Source organism: Vulpes vulpes, chromosome 1, assembly GCF_048418805.1.
Source record: "Vulpes vulpes isolate BD-2025 chromosome 1, VulVul3, whole genome shotgun sequence".
Classification (NCBI taxonomy): Eukaryota; Metazoa; Chordata; class Mammalia; order Carnivora; family Canidae; genus Vulpes; species Vulpes vulpes.
This window is the reverse complement of record NC_132780.1, coordinates 172,442,175-172,462,089: the sequence shown is the minus strand read 5'-3', so window position 1 is coordinate 172,462,089 and position 19,915 is coordinate 172,442,175. Positions and strand designations below refer to the sequence as shown.

At 33.7% G+C, this 19,915-nt stretch overlaps 1 protein-coding gene across 2 annotated transcripts in view; it reads left to right on the top strand.

Moving 5' to 3' along the window:
* Nucleotides 1-19,915, top strand: part of ME1 (malic enzyme 1) — a 193,909-nt gene that overhangs the window by 87,986 nt on the left and 86,008 nt on the right. For both annotated transcript variants that reach the window (XM_072736255.1, XM_072736247.1), the window contains exon 6: nt 12,296-12,399. In XM_072736255.1, the coding sequence (XP_072592356.1) occupies nt 12,296-12,399 (104 nt within the window). The remainder of the gene's footprint in view (nt 1-12,295; nt 12,400-19,915) is intronic.

Sequence of the window (19,915 nt, the reverse complement as noted above, 5' to 3'; positions counted from 1 at the left end):
TCTTTTATTCTTTTTGCATGCAGGGCTTTTACATTTATTCCATTTCTGTCCTGTATTCTACCTCCTCAGCCTATAGAATCCATATCCATTGATCCTTCATCAAATTTCTTACTTTGCCTTGTTGTAAATCTTGCTTTCTTTTGCCCTTCTCTCATTAAACATGCCTGGTGCTTACTACATTTGAAAGGTATTCAAGTTACTAAATTAGAAAATAATCTGATAATTTACATTATCTTGTTATTGAAATGCTATGTGTTATTTCTAGAGGTTTTTGCTTATTGCCAGTGGACTTTTGGAGATATTAGGGAAAAAAATGAATAGTGGAATTTTAACTCTTTGACAGGTCACTTTTTAGCTTGAGAGACCTTTTCAAAACTCTTAAGATTCCATTATAGATTTAATTGAATTAGATAAATATTGAGCACCTACTATCTGTTAAGGCCTAAGCAAAACCTAGGTGATAATGGAGTTAATAATTTAAGATCTTGCCAGCAAGATGTTCTGAATCAAGAAAAAGAGGTACATATGTAATTAGTTTCAAAATATATTAAATGCTTTGATACGGACATTCGGCAAACCATTAAGGGACAATTAGCAAACCACTTCTCTGCCATTTACAATATATTGTTAGTCTCTATATTACTGTTATCTGCTTATAACTCCCATTTTTCTATAAGTCACATTTAGCAATGGTGAAACTGTATATTAATATCTGAGCAGCTAGAGTTCCTATTTTAAAAAGAGTAAATTATTTGTTTCTTTTAAAAAGATTACTTCGTTTTGTGTAGAGTTAGCCAAACTACAAAGTCCTTGCAACTGTCTTCACTTCTGAGACCAACTGTGTGTTTGGTAGGAGATTCCCCAAAGCTAACTCTCAGGCTTGATAATTCCCTAAAAGGATGCACAGATCCCAATGAAACTATTATAATCACAGTTATGGTAGATTAAAATCAGCCAAAGCAAGAGATGTGTAGGGGGGAGAGTCTCAGAGGGTTCCAAGTGTGAAGCTTTTATTTTCCTCTTTGTAGAGACAGGGCAAGTTACCTATGGTGTTAATATATGAGGTTGATCTGTACCCCCACTGCTCAGAGTTTCTATTGGAGCTCCATTACCTAGTCATGATTGATTGATTGATTGCCCCCATGAACCCAGGCACCAGTTTGATTACATTTGAATCAAAGTCCCTCAATCCAGGTCACATGGTTAGTTTTTCTGGCATGGCTAGCCTACACCTTGTGACAATTAGTTGGGGCTCCTAGGCTTTTAGATAAAATAGTGAGGTTCTATCCAAAATGGTTGAATGCTTATGAACCATGTCACCAGATTTATGCAAGCAATAGAATTAGAAGAGACAAGCCTACAAAAGGGAAAATAGGTCTAAATTTTAATGTTAAATTAATTAGAATTCAGTAGAATTTGACTTAATTTAGTAGAATTATGAACTAATTCAGTAGAATTAAGTTAAATCAAATAGAATTCAGTTCTAAATTTATACAAGATTATGAATTTGATCATTCAAACTTTTAAAAAAATTATTTATTTATTTATTCATGATAGACATAGAGAGAGAGAGGCAGAGACACAGGCAGAGGGAGAAGCAGGCTCCACACCAGGAGCCCGACGTGGGACTTGATCCCGGGACGCTAAGATCGTGCCCTGGGCCAAAGGCAGGCGCCAAACCGCTGAGCCACCCAGGGATCCCCTGATCATTCAAACTTTTAAGGAAAAGTAGCTCCTATACATTATAAAATGTTCTAGAGCATATTAAAATTACAGCTTCCCATTCCGTTTTATGAAAACATAACCTTGATATCCAAACCTGGTAAAAAAAGATAGCATATAATAAGAAACTGCTAATTTGTCTCATGTTTACCCATGTTCCTACCTTTACCACTTTCTAGGTGTGTAATCTTGAAAAAGTTACTTACCTCTTCTGTGCTTTAATTTCCTCATGTAAAATGAGTACCTATCTTACATAGTTGTCATAATTTAATGCTCTTAGAGTATTCATGATTGTGATTGGCATTTTGTAAGCACTTAGTAAACTTTAGCTTATATGAATGTAGATGTAGATATTTATGAATGTAGATGTAGAAGCAAAAATTCTTCATAAAATATTGGCAAACTGAACCTTACAGGATACTTTTTTTATATAAATTTATTTTTTATTGGTGTTCAATTTGCCAACATATAGAATAACACCCAGTGCTCATACCATCAAGTGCCCACCTCAGTGCCTGTCACCCCCCCCCCCACCTCCCCTTCCACCATCCCTAGTTCGTTTCCCGGAGTTAGGAGTTTTTCATTTTCTGTCTCCCTTTCTGATATTTCCCACTCATTTTTTCTCCTTTCCCCTTTATTCCCTTTCACTATTTTTTATATTCCCCAAATGAATGAGACCATATAATGTTTGTCCTTCTCCGATTGACTTATTTCACTCAGCATAATACCCTCCAGTTCCATCCACGTCGAAGCAAATGGTGGGTATTTGTCATTTCTAATGGCTGAGTAATATTTCATTGTATACATAAACCACATTTTCTTTATTCACTCATCTTTTGATGGACACCAAGGCTCGTTCCACAGTTTGGCTATTGTGGACATTGCTGCTAGAAACATCAGGGTGCACGTGTCCTGGCGTTTCACTGCATCTGTATCTTTGGGGTAAATCCCCAGCAGTGCAATTGCTGGGTCGTAGGGCAGATCTATTTTTAACTCTTTGAGGAACCTCCACACAGTTTTCCAGAGTGGCTGCAATAGTTCACATTCCCACCAACAGTGCAAGAGGGTTCCCTTTTCTCCACATCCTCTCCAACATTTGTGGTTTCCTGTTGTGTTAATTTTCCCCATTCTCACTGGTGTGAGGTGGTATCTCATTGTGGTTTTGATTTGTATTTCCCTGATGGCAAGTGATGTGGAGCATTTCCTCATGTGCTTGTTGGCCATGTATATGTCTTCCTCTGAGAGTTCTTTTCATGTCTTTTGCCCATTTCATGATTGGATTGTTTGTTTCTTGGCTGTTGAGTTTAGCCAGATACTTTTAATATCAAAAACTATTCAAACTATTAGCAACTTCATAATTAATGGTGATAGATGCATTCTTTTATTTTTAATTTTAATTTTTAATTTTTATAAAAAAGATTTACTTATTTTAGTAGAGACTGCTCAAATGGTGGGGGGAGGGGCAGAGCAGAAGAGAGAGAGTCTGTAAGCAGACTCCATATTGAGTGCAGAGCCTGAAATGGGACTCGATCCCATGACTTTGGTATCGTGACCTGAGCCGAAACCAAGAGTCAGATGTTTGTGCCACCTGGGTGCCCCTTAGAGACTTTCTTTTAAAGAGTTATCAAGACACTTGTTATCAGTATTCTCTTTGATTGTTCAGAAAGTGCTAGCCTTTGTAATAAGACAAGAAAAACAAATGGGATAGTTGACTGATTTGAAACGACCCAGTTATCATTATTTATAGGTAATAGGTTTATTGATGAAACCCAAGAAAATCAAGTAACAATTATCATGACCAAATTAGAGCCCTCAGTAAGGTGACTGCTTGCAAAATAAATATTAAAATTTCAACAGTTTTCCTAAGTATTTGTAATAACTAACAAAAATTGTTTCATTTGCAAAATAGCAAGAATAGTTTCTTCTGCTGATGTTATGTGGTATTCAAATTTTCTTTTTTTTTTTTTCAAATTTTCTAACAAGGAAATAGTGACATTTGATTTAGTTCATCAGAAGAATGATTTTTTTTTACAAGTATACATCTGCCTTGTCTTTTCCAAAAACTAATAGAGGTATGCTGTATTTATAAAGCAGAATATATTTTTGTCATTTCCTTAACTTTTGGGACAGACAAATCAACTGTAGTCTATAAACAATAAAGTACTTATATATCAGGAAGAATAGAAGCCATTTAGATTCTAGATTAACTTTTCTGTTGCTTAAAATAAAAATGCTCCAACACATGACTTTGTTTTTCTCTTGTGAGCTATTGGAATTCAAAATACGTTATAACATTCTAACTTATAAGCAATCTAACCTGAATTTTATGTTTATAGCTCTTAAATAATACCTAAAGGAGAATAGAAAAATATTTAGAGTGAGATGTGTTATTAACTCTTAATCTTATTTAATTCATTCTGACACTTTATTCTTTTTATTTTGTATTGCCGCTTTACTAAAAAGACAAAATTTAATTCACTAGAATATGACTGAATATAAAATGTAATGAAGTTTATATGTTGCTGATTTATGTTTTACTTTCATATGTGGAAAACTGCTTTTAGTAAAAACATTCCATGGTAAAAACTTTTCCCCCTATGGTAAAACTTTTAAAATCATCTCTTTGTGAATCTCTGTCCAATTTTACATTTTATGGTAAAAATATAAAAACAAATTGATAACACCACTTATTTTCTTATCCAGAATACTCCAGCAAAGTTTAATGAGAACTAGATCCCATTTTTATAAATTATAAACACTTTGCTTTTTCATTATAAATTCATATATTGAATAGTAATGGAAATAGGAAAGAAATTAAGAGCCAATTGATAGGACATTCTTCACTTGATGTAAGATCACACCTGCCTGACTTCCTTCATCTCAACATCTTTCACTATGAGGAGGTTTAGAGGACAAAGACACTTGTTGAGTGTCTGACTGGCTCAGTCAATAGAGCATGTGACTCTTGATCTTAGGGCTGTAAGTTCAAGTCCCAAGTTGAGTGTAGAGATTACTTAAAAATAAAATCTTAAAAAATAAAAAAGCCAAAGATGATGAAACTGAGCCATAAAATGGTTGGCTAAAAAAATTATTCTTATTCTTTAGGTAATAAAGCAAAGCATTCATTTAGGTAGGATGTTTGTGTTTCCTTCATATTTTTCATCTGTTATGTCACAGGTCACATATTCGTTTTTTAGATTTAAAAAAATCTTTTTAAAGATTTTATTTATTTATTCATGAGAGACACACAGAGAGAGGCAGAGACATAGGCAGAGGGAGAAGCAGGCTCCTGTGGGGAGCCTGATGCGGAACTCGATCCCAGGACCCTGGGATCACCATCTGAGCCAAAGGCAGATGCTCAACTGCTGAACCACTCAGGCATCCCCAGTTCACATTTTCTTTATGTTAATTGTGAAACTGTAGCTATATACAATTTACTTCTGTTACCTTAATTTTTTCAGTTGTCTTTTCAGAACATACCATACTCAGTTTTCTTTATAAGCCGTTGCAAAACCTTCAAACTAATTATATTTATTATTTGTTGGTTGTTCTTTTATAAGTGACAAATATCAAAATTTGCTATTTGATTAAAAACATGAGTAGATATTCCTTGTGTTCCCTACATACCGATCTAGGTTTTATTAGGTCTTAAAGACTGCTTTCATGTATTACATGGTATATTAGTTTTCTAGGGCTGCCATAACAGTACTATATAGATTTGGGTGGTGCACCAAGAGAAATCTATTTTCTCACTGTTCTGGAGGCTAGATTTCTAAGATCAGGGTGTCAACAGGGTTAATTCCTTCTAAGGTCTTTCTCCTTGGCTTTTCTTCCTCTGGTTTTCCTTCAGTGTTTCCCTAGGGTCTTCCCTCTCTGTGCATCTGTGTGCTAATTTTTTCTTATAAGAACACTAGTTATATTGGATTAGGACCCACCCTAATGACCTCATTTAACTTAATTACCTCTTTAAAGACTCTGTTTTCAAGTATAGTCATATGCTGAGGTACTGGGGATTAGGACCTCAACATATGATTTTGGTGAGGACACAATTTGGCCCATAGCATTTGGTTACTCTTCCAAGAGGCTAAAGGCAGTTGTTTTTGCATAGTTATTCTTCATTTATGGAATCATTGCTCCAGGTCTCATTTCTGATTCTCATTTTATGTTTAGTCTGGTCTTTAGTTCATGTGTACAGTATAACTAGATCTAGAATTCTTATTGAAACTCAAACTCACAAAGTTGAAGCCTCCATCCGTTTAGAAAGTTCATCCTTGTGTTCCTTCTGGAAAGTACTCTTCATATCTTGCATGAACTGGCCATGATGGAGAGAAACTGAAGGAAGGAAAAACCTTTTAGACTTTCTGTCACCTGTAGCTGTGTACAGAAACTAGTGTTGGCCCTAAAATGTGGCCTGTGTTAATTTTCTGTTTCTACTATAAAAAGTCACTACAAACTTAGCTTAAAGCAACACAAATATATTATTTTATAGTTCTATAGGTCACAACTTTGACACAAGGTTCAAAGGGCTAAAATCTTAAAAGGTGTCCACAGGGCTGTGTTTTATATCACTATCTTTTCCCACTTCTAGAGATTGCCTCCTTGTTCCTTGGTTTATGGTGCTCTTTTTCCATTTTCAAGCCAGCAGTGTAGTATCTTTCTGGCTCTCCTTCTGTCATCACCTCTCTTTCTCTGAGCACAGCCAGGAAAGATTTTTTTCACTTTCCAAGATTTACCCTTAATCACATCTGCAGTCCCTTTTGCCACATAAGGTAACATATTGACAGGTTCTAAGGATGAGGGAAGTCATTATTCTTCTTACCACCGAGTCCCAGCTAGAATGTCATCATTTGTCCCTCCACTCTCCTTCATTTTTTTCCCTTTCATATGATGGGATTGCTTGTCATTTCAGACAAGTGATTCTGCACTGGAATGAGCACTAATGATTATAATAAAGCCAGAGGAAAGAAGATCCCTCAGTTTCCAGGTTTTCTATTTGTCGTGTCATGTGCTTACATTTTGCAATTTCTTTTTATCTCACCCTATCTAAATCAGATGATAATGGATCATATCAAGAATTTCTTTGCTTTTTGAAGTACTACAGCAATGCCTTGGGAACGAGGTGGGATCTTCAGTTTGGCTTTATATGCACTAAAACTACTGGGAAGCCCTTGAAGTTTGTGCTATATTTTAGAATCACCCATGTATAAATTAAAATAGACAAAATATTTACCTGAGATAAGAACCTTTTGGGAAGTAGAATATTTTTGTTTTAACTTAATATAAATTTGAAGTTAGTGGTTCTCACTAACTATATGTTCTATGAACCAACTGGTTCAAAATTACCAGGGACGTGTGTTAAGAATGAAAAATCCTGGGCTCCACTCCAGACTTACTGAATCATAGTCAAACTTGAATCATTTTTATTTCTACCACTTTTTTTACATTCATGCCAGCTCATATGCATGATGACATTTAAAATATTGCTTTTATGCAATATTTAAAATTTTATGGCTCAGACTCTTGGCTAAATGTTGGTAGTATAGTTTCTGTAAGTGTATTATTGATGATACGAATCAGCAAAACAGCCGAAATTTATATTCCTTACAGAACCTGATTTTTTCAGTTAAAAATGGTCAATGAACTTATAAAAATGTTCAATGTTAGAAGAGAAATACAAATGAATGCCACTTGACAACATTTTATATATCAAATAATGTGTATTTTTATATATTTAATATTTGCATATTTATCATATATTTATGTGTATATTTCATATATATACATATATAGAGAAAGATAATATATTTGATGCTGCAACAAATAGAGACATAGATGGTTCCTGACTTATGATGGTTTGACTTAGGATTTCTGGGCTTCACAATGGTGCCAAAGCTATAAGCATTCAGTAGAAACCATACTTCAGATTTTGAATTTTTATCTTTTTCCAGGCCAGTGGTATGTGGTATAATCTCTTTCTCTCATGATGCTGGGCAGAGGCAGCGAGCTGCAGCTTCTAGTCAGCCATGTGATCATGACATTAAACAGCCAATATACTTATAACCATTCTGTACCCAGACAACCATTCTGTTTTTCAGTATAGTGTTCAAGGAATTACATGAGATATCCAGCACGTTATTATAAAATAGGCTATTTGTCAATGATTGTGCTCCTGTATAGAGCATATTTAAGGGAGTCCAGACTAAGCTATGATGTTCAGTAGGTTAGGTGTATTAAATGCATTTTCAATTAAGATATTTTCAGTTTATGATGAGTTTATTGGGATGTAATTCTATTGTAAGGCAAGGAAGGGCCTGTATTTATATGTTACTGGGTGGAGATATTAATTTGTTCATACTCTCTAGAAGGGCAGAGTTTCAGTATAGATTGCAAGTTTTTAAAATGTTCATCTAGTGACATGAAAACTTTTCATAATATATTACTCTGTGTAAAGGGGTTATGAAACAATCTATGATATAGTCACACATTTAAAGAGATAGTATTTTACATGCATAGACATCGGGAAAATGACTTAGAAGTATATGCATCAAGGTGCTAGTAGTGAGTAGAGATTGTTGGTATTCTTTGTAATTTTACTGTTCAGTTCTCTCAAATTTTCTGTTAGGCAAATGTAGCTTTTCTAATGTAAAAAAGACCTTAAAATATTAAGAAAAAAATAGTTTTCCTGACTACCAAATTTTTATAATTTACTGAAAAAAGCTGAATATAGAATAATATTTAGGGTGTTCTGACAAAGTCAGTATAAGACACAGGATAAAAATTGTTAAATTCAGGACATGTCCACATTCACATATAGGATGCCTGGCAGCCCCTAAACACACACCAAAGTCTATTTAGGAATGAAAAATAAATTATTTTTTTTCATTCTTAAGAAAATATTTTTTAATTCTCAAACTCCAGATTGGCAAGGTAAGAATGCGAGAAACTGAAACAGGGTGAGAGTTAAAAATGATTTCTATCAACATTAAATAAATGAGTACTTCAAATAAAAATTTCCAAGTTTTCAGAATTGAGATATTGCTAATGAGTAAGTAATTACCTTCACCAGTGTAGTCCCTCCTTACTTCTTTTTGGAACTCTCTTCTATTTCTATGTATTTTGTCTTTTAATATTTTTCCCCTGCTTTTTTTCTGCTTTTTCCCCCTTTTTTCATGCTTATAAGTCTTTTGTGACACCACATATATTTTATGTGACACTTCTTGTTAAAGGAAGTCTAAACTTTTTTAAGTGCTTTCTTAATTTCAAGTCTTTCATTTATTCTCCAACAAAGATCTATTAAATTTTTACCCTTGGCAATAAGAAGTTTCTAAGCCAATGAATTAGTATCACTTCTGTGCCAGGCTATTTGGTCTATGGAACCATTATCAAAATTGGGTAATCTTGTTAAATTGCTTTTTGTAGATACTAATTTTTTTGGTCAGTGATATTTCCAAGATTACATTTATTATTCATGCTGCAATTATCATGAAATTTAAAAAAAACAGTAACTTTTGACAGGGACATTATGACTTGGAAGCATTTTATAACTTCCTGATTTAATTCAAAGATTACAAGATAAATTATTCTTAAATCTTCATACTTGACTCTTCATTGTATGTATGTATCATTCTTTATGATACATACTTAATTATTAGAATGGGAAAGAATGAGACAAAAGAGAAGGCGAAACATGTAGCGTCTTTTCTCAATTGTGTTCTTTTCCTAATTCACATTTTAGAAGTCCAAATATATTCCACACATGGAGAAAGTATTTTAATTCTGGCAGTAGCTCATTGGTGCTTTAATCTCAGCTCTTCAGAAGTTTGCCAGTAGATTGTTTAAAGTTATTAGGCCTCACAGAACAGCTGGACTTTACTACAGCACTATTTCAGATTTTGTATTTCATCTGAGATACATTTATATGATTAAATATGTTAACTTGAACAGCTAGCTGGAGAGCCTTAACTCATTGTTGTGCAGTTTATTATAAATAGGATGACCACAGAATCTACTGGCCAAACCCACTAAAAGAGGATGCTGTTAATAATTATACTAGGATAATATGTATGAACTGGCATATAATTTCTGTTGGCTTTAAGAAGGTCCCAACTCAGGTGATTCAGATGGCTTAACTTTTAACATCACAGCACCTGCAAAAACATATCATTTATCCATAACAAACCACCTCCAAATTTAGTGACTTAAAACATTTACTGTTTTGTTAATGTTTATGATTCACTGGGATGGCTAGGTAGGTCAGGATGCTTGGCACAGCTTTTCTCCATCTAGATTCTTATCCTTCACAGATTGTTCACATTCCACATGTAAAATATGCATATCTCCATTCTAGGTTCCCAGAAGTTTCATCCCATTAACAACAGCAGGCCCAGAGTCTGGGGTCCTGTCATCTAAATACATCTAGATGCAAATGAAGTGTCTTGTGTTTTGTTCCTTGGTGTGACTCCTCTTAGCTGTTCAGTGGTGAGGCAGGGACAGAATAACCATAATCAACACTTCAATTCAAAATGGGAATCATATTGCTCTCTGGTTCCTGGCAATTCTGAATTGCCACTGGACATGTTGCCAGGCCACCTACCTGAGGGGTAGGTAATATTTTTTGAATGAGGCCTAATTCTCTTCCCTTAGAGTGGTCCTGTAATTCGTTGTTCTTTTAGGTTTTTGGCTCTGCTCTCTGAGCTCTTGGCTCTGTCCTTTGAGACATCCTTCCTTTTCCATAATAAGTGGCCATGTTGCAGCTGAATAACTTGCTCTCTCTGCTTTCTGCCTATGGAAAGTTGAAGGTCCAGAGAAGGATTTTCATTTTGAAGTGTCTTTATCCCAAATCATCTAAATAGTACAGTATCCTTAAATTGTATTTTTTAAGCTTTCTCCATATCAGACTAATATCTACCCCATTAGATAAAGGACTTACTCATAATTCTTTTCAAAACACACCTCTCTACATTGACTGATGTACCATAGTGCTGCAGAACCAGTTCTTTTTATTTAGCCATGATGGCCTGTTAGGCTCCACTTTAGATCATTCAGAGTTTTCCACTTTAGATCATTCAGAGTTTTTCACAGAAGTTGTTATAACCACACACTTGATCTTTGACTGCAGGCCTTATTTTACTTTGGAAATCTTTTACAAGCAAGTATCGTCTCCTCTACATTCTCTAAATTTTGCTCAACAGCTAAACATTTCCTTCTTCAACTCATCCCTGTTTTAACTTTATCATACAGCTAAGAGAGGCCAATTTACACATTCAGCCTTCTGCCTGGATATCTCTTCTGCCAGATTCATGGGTTCTTTAGGTACATTGTCTTTTCACATCCCTGAAGATGACCATTTTGTCCATTGTTTCACTATTATAAGACATAGGTTGCAGGTTTTTCTTTTTCCAGCCCAAAAAAGCAGTTTGTCTTTTTTTAATTTTTTTCAGCAATATTTTGTAGTTTCTAGTGTATTGGGCTTACACATATTTTGTGAATATGTCCCTTGTGAATTTTATGTTTTGGAATGATATTGTAAATGAAGTTGTGTATTTTATTTCATTTTCAACTGCTCATTGATAGACATAAAGATATAGTTGATTTGTATATGTTGATCTTAGAGCCTACTATTCTGTTAAATTCATATATATCTTTTCTAGTGGATTATTTTGTATGAGGATTTCTAAATATTTTCCATGTACATCATCATGTATGTGCAAATAAGTTTGCTTTCTTCCTTCTATATTCCTATTTTCTTTCTCTTGCCTTATTGTAATGGCTAGTATCTCTAGTATAACATTGAATAGAAGTGGCAAGGGTAGATATCCTTGTCTTATTTCTAATCTTAGGAGAATAGCATTCAGTCTTTCACTGTTAAATATGTTGTTAGCTATGGGTTTTTCACAGATGCCCTCCGTTAGGTTGAGGAAATTCATTCTCATTCCTAGTTTACTAGGAGCTTTTGTTATATATATATATAGTATATATAGTATATAATTTATACCTTGATGAAAAAACTGGTCTCATAAAAAAGAGTGTAATATATACTAAAACTTGAACGGAGTAATGTCTTATATCTATCAGTTTTAGAAAAAACTTTGTAAAGTTTAAAAAGTTTAAGAAAACTTTAGTTAAGGCTAAATATTTATTTTTAACATCCACCAGTTAATATATTAAAGATATAATCAAAATTTTGTTGAAGATTTTGCTTTCATAAACAAAACAAATCTAAGGAAAGAATTGGTACCTTTCCTTTTCCTAAACTAATGTAGTATTTCAAAACTTAGTATTACTTTTCTACATGATAAACTTTGCTTATAAAATCAGAATTGAACTTTTCTAATTAACATCACTAAAATATTTTAATTCTTTTTATTTTCCCCAAATAAGGCAGAATATTTTAATATTTAGTATTTTTTTATTTGACTTACAAATATAATAGACATTAATACTATAGGTTAATTCTCAGTATGGAAAGATTTTATTTCCATTTCTTCTATATATGAGGAAACTGAGGCTTAGAAATTGTGAATGACATTCCTATCATTGTTCCTATATCTGTGGTAACTTTTTTTTTAAATAGGCTTTACTTAAAGATCCGTTGTACATTGGGCTACGGCAGAGAAGAGTGAGAGGTCCTGAATATGATGATTTTTTGGATGAATTCATGGAGGCAGTTTCTTCCAAGTATGTATAATCTTTATCTATATTTGAATTGAATTTCAAAAACTTAAAGATAACCTAACATAATAAACTATAAAGTTGTCCAAGTTTGATATAGGATGTTTAGTAATTAGAAGTGATTTTTATGAAATGCATACACACGTACTATCTTAATTATTGGTGGCCAAATGACAAAGTCATGCATCTATCTCAAAAAAGGTTGTCTTTATTGCTATCTGTAAAGATAATTTTATGAAAATCTTTAGATCCTGTGGTTATTGAAATGCGTAATTATGGTAAATGAGGCAGTGGCCAATGACCAAATTACCCGAGCAAGCTATTTTATAATTATTGGTAGTCTGTACTTTGTTTCTGGCTACTAATAAAATGTGATTCCCAGTCATCTTTGTGGGTGAATCTGACCCTTTGGTGGTAAGAGCGGGAGAGGAAGTAGGGACTGAATGTGAGTTAGTATAATCCACAAGCCAGGATGGTGTTTAAGAACCACGACATTAAAAAAAAAAAAAGAAAAAAAGAAAAAAAAGAACCAGGACATCCAATCACAAATCATGAGTCCGATTAAAACTATAGCCTTGATTAAAATGCATTACTGTATTTCACCTAATTTAGGTAGCATTTAATTGTGGGCCAAGTGCGACTATAAAGTTTTCCAATTTCTTTTTCTTTCAGCAAAGAGACTTCCACCATAATTTAGTGATGTATTCTGAGAGAATTTTTTCACACTAAGGGACAGCCATCCCATTTGTCACTATACAGCCACAGAAACCATGGGCTATTTTAAACCGTATACGTTGCCTTGGTTTTTGATAGAAATAAACTCATCACTAGACTCAGCTGTAACTGGAGACGTACTTCTGGTTTTTCTTATTATAAGGTTTAATTTTCAGAAGTTATATGCAATAGCAGAGAGTGCTTTCATCAGCTTGCACAATATTTAGGATATATTGAATCTCTCACCATTGCCCAAGATTTCAGGGTGGAGTATATTTGCCAGTTGGTATGGTCTACTTTTTAAAAACATATGCCTGGTGGATTTATTGTTATTATTAGTTTTTTGGTTAAGCTATACTTATTCATATAAATAGTTGAGAAACTGTATAGTTTAAGTTCAAGATTGCATGGTATAGTTAATTTCTAGTAGTTTCTCATATATAATGAAATGTTTTGAAATTACCTGTAACTTACTAGATACCAACATTAATCAGGAGATTATGTAGAGAACATTGTGATGCTTTATAAAAGAAAAGGGAAATGCAGTTCTTATATTTGTTTTTATTGTCTGTGTAAATAGAGTCTGTGTGTGTATATGTGTGTATGTGTGTATCTATATATATATACACACATAACTTCAGTATACTTAGAAAGAAGCTGTTAAACTTCTTTGATGAACATAGTTTTTATGGCCTATATGCTTAAGTGCTGATAAAATGAAAAGAGAAATAATTCCATTTGGAATCAATGAGAAGTTTTCCTCAGAAAATGAGATATGAGCTAATTTTGAATGTTTTGTGTCAATAAACAGTCAAAAAAGCTTTTTTTTTTTTTTAAAAAAAAATAGTGACTTGAAGGATTACCTAAGATCTTTGATAAGGAAATTTGGATTAAAAAAAATAATTTTAAATGCAGAGGGCACCTATAGATCAGGAGTTATACCATAGACTATTCCCAGAGAAGAATCTTAAAGACTTTTCAGAAATAGTTTCTGGCATGCTACTGCTTTGGGAAAAATTTTTTAGCAGTGACACCTAGCACTACCCAATTAAATTGGGAAGTGGTCCTGAATATAAGCTCAAGATTATTAAAAAAGAAAATGTAACCAAAATTCAAGGTGTAAAATGACTGTTGCAAGTTGAGTTATTCAAGAATCAGATTCTAAATTGGATGCTGATTAAGGAGTGCGCTTGGAATAAACCCCTCTGGAAGGGAGGGGACAGAAATAGGAGTGGATACAGGGAGAAGTCGAGCTGCACCATGAAACCACAAGCAGCCTTGAATAACTTCATTGGAACCATCCCTGTGTCCAGTTAAGTACTAATTTCTACCAATCCCCCTGCTTCCCAATACTATGCTGGGTTTTTTTACTTACTATATTCTCAGGGTTGGGTGGGGCAGTTTCAAATTCTTCTTGACTTTCTTCACAGTTATACTCTTTACCTCATAGGACAAGGACTTGACATGGGTGCTGTGGTAACTTCCTAAGTTAGTCTATTCTGATTATACATTTGGGGACTGAGAAAGTCATCAGGTCAGTCTATAGTCCTAGTGAATGGATCCATTATGAGCTAGACCTTGGCCAAGGCTCCGTTTATTACTAACTTCCATATGCTTCTACTTTAATAAGGAGGGTGATGACATATTGATGCTTTTGGCCTTCTAGTATCACTGTCAACTCTGTGCCCTTGAGATGTTTGGGAATTCCTTATCCCCATAGCACAGTTACCTGAATAAAAAGGTATAGGTCCCGTGGGAGAAGGATTGAGGGAATTATTACCATGTAGTCTTAACATAGCGTTGCAAGATCTTTCCCTCTGGATTCTAGGCCTCTTAAGTTAGAGGGCTCTGAGTCCAAAAATTAGCTCAGGAATAGAAGCTGAGAAAGATACTGTGGCTTAATTGGGGAAGCTTCCCTCCAATTTGTTCATTCATCTTTGATTTCTTTGGATCTTATACACTGACTAGTAGCCTTGTCAGCTGTTTTGCCGTTACAGATGCTGTATTCTTTTAACTATCTCAATAATTTTCTGTGCGCCAGCCCCTCAGAAACCCCAACCTGCCACTCTCATGATAATTATGTCCAGCTATCTTCTCATGACTTCTGATCCTCACCTAGACTTGTCTTCTCCATTGCTGTCAATGAGCCCAGTTCTAGAACAACATTTCCTTCTGTTAGTTCTAGCCTTCACGAGAGAGAACCAAAACTTACTAATGTGGATATCTTCTTATTGGCATATTCCTTATGACTTTGGTAGATGGTATGTTTTCTGGGCATTCAGGTGGAATATCTGACGGATTTTCTGGCTTTACATAGCATGTGCATTCTTGGAATCTGTTGAATAGTCTATTTCTGATATTTTCTTATCAAGCCATATTACAGAAAAATGCTAACCTCTGCAAAATATTTTTTGTTTAGGAAATTGGCCATTGGAGCAAACCATTGAGTTGCCCTAGCTACCTGTGCCCCGACAGGAGCTAGGTTTCTCTAGTACCTAGGTCTTGTCAAACTACCTAGTTAGGTTTTCTTTTTTATTGTTTTGATTCATTTTTATTTGTTAAAAGTCAGGCAGTGTGTTGGTGCTGGGGATATAGGGATAAATAAAGCAAAAATAATCTCTATTTTTCATATAGCTTATTCTTTACTAGAGGAGGCAGATAATAGGTAAACAAGCAAATAATCAAATGAAACAATGAAATTATAATAAGTGTAATGATGGAAACATTACACTAAGAATAATAGATGACTTAATTTATGTAAGTCAGATGAATGGTGTTATCTCTTTTTTGAGCACAGATTTTACTTTTCTTCTATTTATTTTATTAATTGATATAGTTTTCTCTTTTATGAAGTTTATTGCCAAATCCTGATACTTTTTTGATCATGATGCTTTTGTTGAAAATTAATGTGAACCCTTTAATTATAGTTAGGCAAATTAATAAACAATGGAAAAACTGAATTCAGAAAGTACTGATTAATTAGCCTGGATATTAATTAGCATATCCAGTGGAATACTATGGGTCTGTTTTCCTGGAACTTGCCTTTTCAACAGTTTTATTAGTTGGGCCTAGTAATTCTACATCTAAGAATATAGGTTAAGAAAATAATCCTAAGAAAAGAAAAAGAAAATAATCCTAAATAATGAATGAATTTTATGCCCAAATAGGTTCATTGAACATTTTTATTACATGATTTTCTTCCCTTTGCTTCTGGAATAGCCCACTCTTCTTGGTTTCCTTCTACCTCAGTGATTCCTTACTTTATGTATTCTCATCTCCCTAACCTCTACACTTCAGAGTGCTTCAGGGCCAGAGGTTAAAACTCTTCTCTTTGCTATTTATCCTTACTTCCTTGGTAACCTCATCTAGTCATTCATCATTTTTTATTTTGGAAATTCTTTCTTGTTTTTTTTTTAAACTATTGAAGTGTAGTTGACATACAATGTTATGCTAGTTTCATTTTTTAGGTAAGTTTTTAATTTTAATTAATGATTAACATAAAGTATTATATTAGTTTCAGATGTGCAATATAGTGGTTCAACAATGCTATGCATTACTCAGTACTCACTTTGGGAAGTGTACTCTTAATCCCCTTCACCTGTTTCATCCATCTTCCTTACCTACCTCCCCTCTGATCAGTTTCTATCTCTAGTTCAGAGTCTGTTTCTTGGTGTATCTCTTTCTTTTTTTATTCCCTTTGCTCACTTATTTTTTTTTCTTAAATTCCACACATTTGTCTTTCTCTGACTTATCTCACTTAGTGCATTATACTCTCTAGTTCCCTCCATGTTCACTTAGCGCATTATACTCTCTAGTTCTCTCCATGTAGTTGTAAATGGCAAGATTTCATCCTTTTTTGTGACGGAATACTATTCCACTGTGTATAAAGATACCACATCTTTATCCATTTATCAGTTGATGGAGATTTGGGCTGCTTCCATAGTTTTTTTTTTTTTTTAAGATTTATTTATTTATTTGAGAGAGAGAGAGAGAACATACAAGTCAGAGAGGCAAAGGGAGAGAGAGAGAATCTCAAGCAGACTCTGTGCTGTGCATCTTGACTTGAGCTGAAACCAAAAGTTAGATGCTTAACCCACTTTGCCACCCAGGTGCCCCCGTAGTTTGGCCCTTGTAAATAATGCTGCAATAAACATAGGGGCACATGTATCCCTTTGAATTAGTGATTTATATTTTTGGGTAAATACACAGTAGTGTGATTACTGGATCATAGGGTAGTTCTATTTTTAACATTTTTGAGTTTCAGGTAGACAATATAGTGATTCAGTAATTCTGTACATTACACAGTTCTCACCATGGTAAGTGTAGTCACCATCTATCATCATACAATGTTATTATCATATTATTGACTATATTCGCAACGCTGTACTTTTTATCCTTGTAACTTATTTATCTTATAACTGGAAGTTCATACCTCTTAATCCCCTTTACCTATTTCACCTATCCCTCTATCCTCCTCTTGTTTGGCAATCACCAGTTTGTTCTCCATGAGCTGTTTCTGATTTTGTTGTTACTATTATTTTGGTTGTGTGTTCAAGTTTTTAAAATTGAAGCATGGTTGACTCACAATGTTATATTAGTTTCATGTGTACAACATAGTGATTCAGCAATCTAAACATTATGCTGTGCTCACCACAAGTGTGATTACCATCTGTCACTGTACACTATTACATTACCATCTACTGTATTGCTTATGCTGTACGTTTCATCCCTGTGACTTACTCATTCCATAACTGGAAGGAAGCCTGTATCTCTCATTCTCGTTCTGCCATTTTGCCTATCTCTCCACCCCCTTATTTTCTGGCAACCACTAATTTGTTTTCTGTATGTATGAGTCTACTTCTGCTTTTTTTGTTGTTGTTTTGTTTGCTCTTCAGGTTTCACATATAAGTGAAATCATATGATATTTGTCTTTGTCTGACTTATTTTGTTTAGCTTAATATTCTCTAGGTACATCTGTGTTCTCACAAGGGGCAAGATCTCATTCTTTTTACAGCTGAGTAATATTCCATTGTGTGTACATATACCACATCTTCTTTATCCATTCATCTGTCAGTGGGCATTTGGGTTGCTTCTGTGTCTTGGGTATTATAAATAATGCTGCATATTTACATATTAGATACAAATATGTAAATACTTAAATAATTGTATATTTATTGTAAATATTTATTATAAAATTGTATATTTGTTATATTGTATCATATTTACTGTAAATATTTCTTATAAATAAATTATTTATTGTATATTTATTATAAATATTGTATCTTTTAGAATTAGTGTTTTTGCTTTCCTTGGATAAATAACTTAATAGTGGAACTAATGGATCATATGACTTTTCTATTTTTAATTTTTTGGGGAACTTCCCTACTCTTTTCCCAGTGGCTGTACCCATTTATATTCCCATCAACAGTGCATGAGGTTTTCCTTTTCTTTACATCCTTACCAACATTTGTTATTTCTTGTATACCAGGTATACCAGGGAAGAAGTCTGGTATTTCAAGGAATTACTTCTTTTCAAGTGATTTAATTTAGGAAATGCTAAAGTTCTTACAATCCTTGCATATGTTGAGTATATATTAAAATCACCAAATGTATGCATTCCTTAAATATTTGTGTTTGTTTTTCTGGTTCTACTTCTTATACTAGTATTTTTTTAAAGTAAACTCTGAGGTTTTTTTTTGTCTGTTTTTCTTTTAGATTCCACAGATCAGTGATATCATAGAACATTTATCTTTCTCAATTTGACTTACTTCACTGAGTAAATTCCCACAATATCCAATCCATTTTGTCACAAATGACAAGACTTCAATTTTTTTAACTGAGTAGTATTCCATTGTGTGTTTGTGTCTGTCTCATCCTCTATCCATTCATCTGTTAGTGGACACTTTAGGCTATTTCCATATCTAGGCTATTATAAATAATGTCTGGTGGTCACAGGGGTAAATATATCTTTTCAAATTAGTGTTTTCATATTCTTTGGATAAATACCCATAAGTGCAATAGCTGGGCAATAGGGTGGATATGTTCCTGAGTTTTTGAGGAATCAATACTGTTTTCCATAGTGGCTGCAGCAATTTGCATTCCTTTTTTTCATATCCCCTCCAAGACTTATCGTTTATTTTTGATGATAGTCATTCTAACAGGTGTGAGGTAATATCTCATTGTGGTTTTGATTTGCATTTCCCAGATAATTAGTGATTTTTGAACATCTTTTCATGTGTTTGTTTGCCTCTATATGTCTTCTTTGGAAAAACGTCTATTTAGATCTTTTGCCTATTTCTTAATCAGGTTGTTTGATTCTTTAAAAATTATTGTTGACTGTATGAATTCTTGGTATATTTTGGATATTAATCTCATCCAATTTATGATTTGCAAATATATTCTGTCACTCAGGTTGAATTTTTGTTTTTATGATGGTTTCTTTCACCTTGCAGAAGCTTTTTAGTTTGATATTATGGTCCCAGTTATTTATTTTGACTTTTGTTTCCCTTGCCTTTGGAATCAGATCCAGAAATAGATTGCTAATAAATTGACTATATTCTCAATGCAACTGTCATTGTCAGAGGGTTTACTCCCTATGTTTTCTTCAAGAAATTTTATAGTTTTAGGTCTTATATTCAGGTTTTTAATCCATTTTGAGTTAATTTTTAATGTATGATGTGATATAGTGTTCTAGTTTCTTTCTTTTTTGGCACTTGGCTGTCCAGTCTTTCCAGCACTACTTATTGAAGAGACTTTGCTTTGTTTTATGTTCTTGGTCTCTGTAAGAGTGCATTTATCTCTGGGCTCT